Source organism: Tupaia chinensis, unplaced genomic scaffold (assembly GCF_000334495.1).
Source record: "Tupaia chinensis unplaced genomic scaffold, TupChi_1.0 Scaffold000549_1, whole genome shotgun sequence".
NCBI lineage: Eukaryota > Metazoa > Chordata > Mammalia > Scandentia > Tupaiidae > Tupaia > Tupaia belangeri.
This window is the reverse complement of record NW_006160061.1, coordinates 5,572,125-5,580,461: the sequence shown is the minus strand read 5'-3', so window position 1 is coordinate 5,580,461 and position 8,337 is coordinate 5,572,125. Positions and strand designations below refer to the sequence as shown.

The following is an 8,337-nucleotide window of genomic DNA, read 5'->3' as shown; positions in this document are numbered from 1 at the left end:
GCGGCCTAGCGGCGGGCGGTGTTCCCGGCCTCGTCCCTCGTCGTGCCCAGCCCCGGCCCCCCACCCATCCCCGCGCCCCCTCCCTGCCTTCGGCCGAGATGGCGGACCCAGCCGAATGCAGCATCAAAGTGATGTGCCGGTTCCGGCCCCTCAACGAAGCGGAGATCCTCCGCGGGGACAAATTCATCCCCAAATTTAAAGGCGATGAGACCGTGGTGATCGGGGTAAGTGGCCGGGGTCCGGCGCCCCGATGCCCGGACCGAGCCGGGGTATTCGGGCAGCCCCTTCGGACGTCCCCGCGGGGCTGCTCCCCCACCCCGGTCGGCTTGCCGGGAGACCCCTCACCCGCCCTGCGGTCCTCTCCCGGGCTGGAGAGGGGACTGCGGTGGGGGCATGGGGGCTGGCCCCAGGAGGCAAGGTGGGGGCGGGGGCGAGGAGGGCTCCGCGCCGCCATTGTTCGCGGGTGGGGGCCCGAGTGGGCCTATTGTTCCCACACTCGCCACGCCGCGTGGGGTCGTGCTCGGTGACCCGCCTGCCCAGGTGCCCGGGCCTCCTTCAGAGTCCGAGCTCTGCGATCCGCTAATGCTTCCCGGCATCAGCTGATTTATTGAACACTTTGCCCCTTCTTCTCGGGACCTTAGCCCAGAAGGAAGAAAAAAGGTACAGGAGAAACGCTAGCCGTGGCTGGGAGCTCCCGCGGCGGTGTAGACGCGAATCCCGGGGTGTTTCACATCGCTCTGTGCGCGGAAGAAGGGTGGCGAGCACTATGGTAGCCTCGGTGTCCCGGGGAAGCCCGCGTCCCCTCGGACTGGACAGGGTCGGTTCCTCCCCGCTGCTACGCCCACCCACCTGGAGCCCTCGGCCCCTGGGCGTGCCTGGGCACTGGGTGGAGGCTGCGAGCCCCTCCGTGGGCAGGGGCGCCTAGCGCGCAGCGACAGCCCCTCCGTGCCCAGAGCAGAAGTTACTTTGTGTGGTTGGGGCCGCCTTTCCTCCTGATCCCCTTCCCACCTCTGCGCTCAGCCCCCCACCCCCACCCCCCTCCACTTGGCTGCTTCTCTGCAGTCCGGGCTGCTGGTGGGGGAGGGCATGCCAGCGGGGTTTAGTCTTAAAGGAACATGTCAGATGAAATAAACCCGCCCCGCGCTTTCTCCAGCTCCCACCCCTTCCCAGTCCACAGCTCCAAGCGTGAGTGGCCGAAGGTGCCCCTTTGTATGCGAGTCGCGTGGGGAGGGACCGAGTAAATGGGCGCCTCCAGGTCCCCGCTGACACGTTCCTGGCAGCCTGCTCGAGGCTGCTGATGCAGCCTTCCCGTCCTCAGCATTGATTAAGTGATGTCATCCCGATCACTGAGCATGCTCCGACTAACCCTCTCCCTCTCATTTCCCCAGTGACTGGTGTATTTAGGTCAAGTGATTGACAGGTGACAGTTTACCGTGGGTATTGCCGAAGGGTGCCCCACCCTCCTCAAGCCCCACAGGCAGACGTTCGCAGCCGGGTGGGTCCTGGCCTTTGCCAAGCTTGTCTGCCGCAGTCCCTGTGCAGGGCTCCAGGGACCAGCAGGTTCCAGCTGTACCGATAGGCGGGCGCTCTCCGGCTGGGGGAGCCCAGGCCAGGCTCTGGCCTTGCGGCTTCATCTAGTACCTCACTTAAGAAGGCAGCACCCCTTGACCCCTTCTGCGCTCTTCTCCCAGTCTTTGCGGTCATCAGGAAGCCTTGACCTGGAATGCTGTGTGGATGGGCATTCATTTTGAGAGCTGCAGGAAGAGGGTGTTCTCTTTGCTTAGTCTTAACTTGTAAAGAAGTCTGCTAGAACTGTTGATGAGGAGGGACTTACTCACCGATGTGGGGACGTGGGGTAGTGACAGACGCAAGGCTAGCCCTGGGCCAGATAGCTTCTTGTTTGGGTTACAACTCTCAGCCAGGGTCTGCCTCCCGCCTGACCTGCTCTTTCCTGAGCCAGACCGTGGTTTAGGGAGATGGACGTTACTAGGGACACCTAGTCCTTGGCTTGTAACAGTTTTTTAACAATTGTACAGCACTAGAATGTGTTCTGGTGACCTTATCGTTATCATTATTATTTTCTCTCAGGTTTTAAAGTAGAATCTGAAGGAGTTCTCTTTCTCCCCTTCTCTTAACTCCCCTCTCCTTCATCTCCCTCCTTTGCCGGGACCAATGAAATAGGGTAATAAATCATCTTTGATCTGTGTGCAAAGAAGAGGTCTTTAATTTTAGGAATATCCTTCTTTAATATTATGACATTACTATGAGTATATATTTAGTCTCCCTCTGCATACACGTGTTAGCCACTAAATGCATTGAAAACCATGTCACCATATAAAATGAATTTAAATCAAATACTGTGAATGTGAGTACACATATTGTTCTTCAAATGCAGTGATTTTTGCTCACTACACTACTCTTTTAATACAATGGACAGTTTTCATTCTTGTAAGGTGAACTTTTTATTAAAATAAAATGTCCATATGGAAAAACATTGTAAGTGTACGACTTGATGACTTCACAGAGTAAACACCTTCTGCAACCACCACTCACACTAAGAAACGGACATTTCAGGACCCCAGAGACTCTAGTGTCCCTTCTCGTCCCCAACTCCCTGTCTCAGCATAATTATAGTTACCTTCTGACTGACTGCTGATACTATAGGTTTTTTTACTTTATATACATAAAATCATATTGTATGTTCTCTTCTGTGTGTGGCTTCTTTCAGTCAACCTTACGCTTGTCAGACTCATCCTTACTGTTCTGTGACATTCCATGATGTGAATGTGACACTCTATCCATGAGCCGTTGGTAGATTTTGGATAGTTCCCAGCTGGAGGCTAACATGGACAGTGCACCTGTGAACACTGTGACGTTACATATCTTTTGGTGAGTGTGTGTACAAACAAAGGCTGCCAAATGCCAGAGGGTTTTGAGTCTTGAGTTGGCATGTGCTAGGACCCTATTCCAATTAGTAACATGGAACTAAAAGAGTTGCCCTCAGGGGGGAACAACCTTCTTTTCTCCAAAGCGTAAACCAAAGAAGCCCAGAACCATCTAGAAATGTCAGTCACCCTCACTCCCAGCAGAGAAAAATAAAGAATGAAGTTCATCAGAATTTACTAGTTAGTCTAAATTCAGAATTCCAGAAATTCTTTGTTTTTGAAACTGAAGTCACTTTTTCCTTAGAATCTTGTTCTGTATATACAGGCCTACAAAATATGTACAAAGAATATATACCAAGAGTGAGATCTTGCAGATGGAGTTTCTAGATCTTTCTCTTTTTTTTGGGGGGGAGAGGTTTTCCTCTATAGGGTGCATGCGCTCACCCGAAAGACAGAGACAGAGAGACAGAAAGCGAGAAATCACCCTCCGGGGGGATGGCCACGCCACAGTCCCTTCTCCTCCATTCTCCTCTTGGGATCTTGGGCATGCACGCACACGCACCTGGTGTGAGTTTAAGCCACCGGGTCCAGGACTTGAACTGTGATTGACTACATGGGAGTCCAGCGACATAGCCATTATGCTAACTGCTGGCCTCTCTAGATCTCTCTTAAGATCTTGTCTTGTAGAAATCATTTCTACCATTTCTGCCTATTTTTTTGTTCAGCTTCTGTGCAAAGCTGGGTCTGACCTTGCCAGCTACAGACATCCTCTTTCCACTTTGAACTTCTGGAGCATGTGTTTTGTATATGACCTACTACATTTTTGGCCTTAGATGCTTGTTAGTTTTTATCATGTGTCTAACATCAGCATAAGCCATGTTTAGAGATAAGGAGCATCCATGTTTGCTTCTTTGTACTTCCAGAGCCTTTTCCATACAAGGCACTCAATAACTATACATTGATCTATTTATTGATTGGGGAAATCTTTGCATATTTAACTTATTTTATGAACTTTTTATTGGCTGTAGGCTGTGGGAAGTAGTTAAAAAAATCGGTTTCAAAGATAAATGCAATTTCTTTGAGCAGGCTTGGTAATATAGCATATATTATAAAACGTTATAAGAAAATTGGGAAAGAACTGAGTTCAACTTTGTTAAAAATTAGGAGTGCCAGAACCAGCAGGTGGCGTGGAGTTTAAGGTGCTGGATCACCAGCAGGCTGACTGTGGTTCAAGTCCTGGACCCTGCAGATGCATGTGCATGCATGCTCAAAGTCCCTCTGGAGAATGGAGGAGAAGGGATTGCAGTGTGGCCATCCTCCCTGGGAATGATTTCTCCTTTCCCTCTCTGTCTCTCTCTAACACACAAGCGGTATGGCAAAAACCTAAAACTAAGGAGCGCAAATGAGACTGATTGTGAGCTAAAAGAGGAGGTAGGGAAGGGCTAGTGATTTGAAAAGAAGACTCCTTTCCATGGCACATGAATACTTCAGAGAAAAATATTAGATTTAGAGTATTTCTTGGAGTATTCCTTCATTTGCTGCTGAGCGTCTTGGGAGTCATGGGTTCCTCTAGGCTCTGCCTGCTGGTTTTAAAGCAACTGTGCTGATGGATACTCTGACTTTGCAAGTTCCAGTAAAGTTGTTTGGAATGGACTTTCACATCATTTCTCTCTTGCTGGGCTTTTCGTGTGTCTTCCTGGGAATGCAGATCTTGTTAAAGATGGGTGCCTCAGCCTGAGGCAATGTAAGTTTCAACCTGTTTGAGGACCAAAGCAAAATATCAGCCATGAACTCTGAGCTGGCTGGTGGTGTGGAAAGTGGCCTTGGTCTTTATTTATAAGCTTCGCTTAGTTCTCAGCAGTGGATGGACAAGGAAGGGAGGGACAGGACAGAGACTAAATCCAAGCCTAAGGTAACATTTTGGGGACTAAGGTCTAAAGAAATCAACAAATGCGGCTGTACCTTAGAACTTTTATTTTTGTTTATGAGATGACCTGTCAAAAAAATGAACATTAATTTTTTTTTTTTTTTGGGGGGAGAGGTTTTTGCTATAGGGCGTGTGTGCTCGCCAGAAAGACAGAGAGACAGAAAGCGAGAAATCACCCCAAAAGGGGGGATGGCCACGCCACAATCCCTTCTCCTCCATTCTCCTCTTGGGATCTTGGGCATGCACACACACTCTCCCGGCGTGAGTTTAAGCCATTGGGTCCAGGACTCGAACCGAGGTCGGCTACGTGGAAGTTCAGTGACATAGCCATTATGCTAACTGCTGGTCCCTTTAAAATTTTTTTTTTTTTAATTACACACAGTAATTGTTTTAAAGGATTTTGCCATAGAGCATGTGTGCTCACCTGAGAGAGACGGTGAGAGGGAAAGCGAGAAATCATCCCCCAGGAGGGATGGTCATGCCACAATCTCTTCTCCTCCATTCTCTGCCTGGGATTCTGAGCATGCACACATATACATCTGGCATGGTTTTCAAACCTCCAGGTCTGGGAGTCAAACTGATTGATCATGTTTATTTTTTTCTCTTTTGGAGAGGTTTTTACTATAGGGTGCGTGCAGTCGCCAGAAAGACAGAAGAGACAGAAAGCAAGAAATCACCCCCTGGGGGGATGGGCATGCCACAATCCCTTCTCCATTCTTCTCTTGGGATCTTGGGCACACATGCACACACGCTGGTGTGAGTTTAAGTCACCGGGTCCGGGACTCCAACTGTGGTCGACTACATGTGAGTCCAGCAACATAGCCATTATGTCAGTTGCTGGTCCCACCATATTAGTTTTCCATTGCTGCTGTGGGAAATTATCACAAACTTAAGAAGCTTAAGACAACCGAAGTTTATTATCTCATCGCTTCCATAGGTCAGAAGTCCAGTAGGTCAGCTGATCTCTGTTTAGGGTCTCAGAAAGCTAAAATCCAGGTGCTGGCAGGGCTTGTTCTCTGAATAGAACCCAGGGGGAGAGTTCATTTCTTTGCTCATTCAGGTTGGTGCAGAATCCAGTTCTTTGTGGTTGTAGGACTGGGGTCTCCATTTCTTTGTCGACTGTCAGTAAGAGGCTGTTCTTACTCCTAAAGACCATGTTCAGGTCCTAGCCACTTGGCACACTTCCTTCGTCTTTAAAATCCTCTCATGCTTCAAACTTCTCCTGCTCCTTCTAACCCTTCTTCCTTGGCAAGTCACTTTCACAGACTCTTTATCTTTCTTCTGCTTTTTATTTTATTTTATTTTGGAGGTTTTTGCTATAGGACATATGTGCTCACTAGAAAGAGAGAGACAGAAAATGAGAAATCACCCCCCAGTGGAGATGGCCACGCCACAATCCCTTCTCCATTTTCCTCTTGGGATCTTGGGCGTGCACGCACATGTGCCCGGTGTGAGTTTAAGCCATCGGATCCAGGGCTTGAACTGAGGTTGACTATATGGGAGTCCGGCAACATAGCCATTTTACCAACTGCTGGTTCCTCTTTCTTCTACTTTTAAGGGCCCACATGATAACATTGAGGCCATCTGCTCCCCATAATCTGAGACAACCTCCTTATTTTAAGGTCAGCTGATTAGCATCCCTGATTCCATATGAAATTTTATCTATAAATCCCTTTTACCAAGAAATGTAAACTAGGGTTGTTTATGAGATGACCTGTCAAAAAAATGAACATTAATTTTTTTTTTTTTTTGGGGGGAGAGGTTTTTGCTATAGGGCGTGTGTGCTCGCCAGAAAGACAGAGAGACAGAAAGCGAGAAATCACCCCAAAAGGGGGGATGGCCACGCCACAATCCCTTCTCCTCCATTCTCCTCTTGGGATCTTGGGCATGCACACACACTCTCCCGGCGTGAGTTTAAGCCATTGGGTCCAGGACTCGAACCGAGGTCGGCTACGTGGAAGTTCAGTGACATAGCCATTATGCTAACTGCTGGTCCCTTTAAAATTTTTTTTTTTTTAATTACACACAGTAATTGTTTTAAAGGATTTTGCCATAGAGCATGTGTGCTCACCTGAGAGAGACGGTGAGAGGGAAAGCGAGAAATCATCCCCCAGGAGGGATGGTCATGCCACAATCTCTTCTCCTCCATTCTCTGCCTGGGATTCTGAGCATGCACACATATACATCTGGCATGGTTTTCAAACCTCCAGGTCTGGGAGTCAAACTGATTGATCATGTTTATTTTTTTCTCTTTTGGAGAGGTTTTTACTATAGGGTGCGTGCAGTCGCCAGAAAGACAGAAGAGACAGAAAGCAAGAAATCACCCCCTGGGGGGATGGGCATGCCACAATCCCTTCTCCATTCTTCTCTTGGGATCTTGGGCACACATGCACACACGCTGGTGTGAGTTTAAGTCACCGGGTCCGGGACTCCAACTGTGGTCGACTACATGTGAGTCCAGCAACATAGCCATTATGTCAGTTGCTGGTCCCACCATATTAGTTTTCCATTGCTGCTGTGGGAAATTATCACAAACTTAAGAAGCTTAAGACAACCGAAGTTTATTATCTCATCGCTTCCATAGGTCAGAAGTCCAGTAGGTCAGCTGATCTCTGTTTAGGGTCTCAGAAAGCTAAAATCCAGGTGCTGGCAGGGCTTGTTCTCTGAATAGAACCCAGGGGGAGAGTTCATTTCTTTGCTCATTCAGGTTGGTGCAGAATCCAGTTCTTTGTGGTTGTAGGACTGGGGTCTCCATTTCTTTGTCGACTGTCAGTAAGAGGCTGTTCTTACTCCTAAAGACCATGTTCAGGTCCTAGCCACTTGGCACACTTCCTTCGTCTTTAAAATCCTCTCATGCTTCAAACTTCTCCTGCTCCTTCTAACCCTTCTTCCTTGGCAAGTCACTTTCACAGACTCTTTATCTTTCTTCTGCTTTTTATTTTATTTTATTTTGGAGGTTTTTGCTATAGGACATATGTGCTCACTAGAAAGAGAGAGACAGAAAATGAGAAATCACCCCCCAGTGGAGATGGCCACGCCACAATCCCTTCTCCATTTTCCTCTTGGGATCTTGGGCGTGCACGCACATGTGCCCGGTGTGAGTTTAAGCCATCGGATCCAGGGCTTGAACTGAGGTTGACTATATGGGAGTCCGGCAACATAGCCATTTTACCAACTGCTGGTTCCTCTTTCTTCTACTTTTAAGGGCCCACATGATAACATTGAGGCCATCTGCTCCCCATAATCTGAGACAACCTCCTTATTTTAAGGTCAGCTGATTAGCATCCCTGATTCCATATGAAATTTTATCTATAAATCCCTTTTACCAAGAAATGTAAACTAGGGAACTAGCAGTTAGCGTAATGGCTATGTCGCTGGACTCCCCATGTAGTCGACTGCGGTTCACGTCCTGGACCCGGTGGCTTAAAACTCATGCCGGGCGCGTGCGTGCGTGCCCAAGATCCCGAGAGGAGAATGGAGGAGAAGGGATTGCGGCGTGACCATCCCCCCTGGGGGGTGATTTCT

General features: G+C 48.6%; 1 protein-coding gene across 1 annotated transcript in view; it reads left to right on the top strand.

Annotated features, from left to right (window-relative positions):
• The first annotated feature begins 26 nt into the window (after nt 1-26).
• Nucleotides 27-8,337, top strand: part of KIF5C (kinesin family member 5C) — a 192,712-nt gene continuing 184,401 nt past the window's right edge. Inside the window, exon 1 of the mRNA XM_006157647.3 lies at nt 27-224. Coding sequence (XP_006157709.1) covers nt 99-224 — 126 coding nt within the window. The 5' untranslated portion in view covers nt 27-98. The remainder of the gene's footprint in view (nt 225-8,337) is intronic.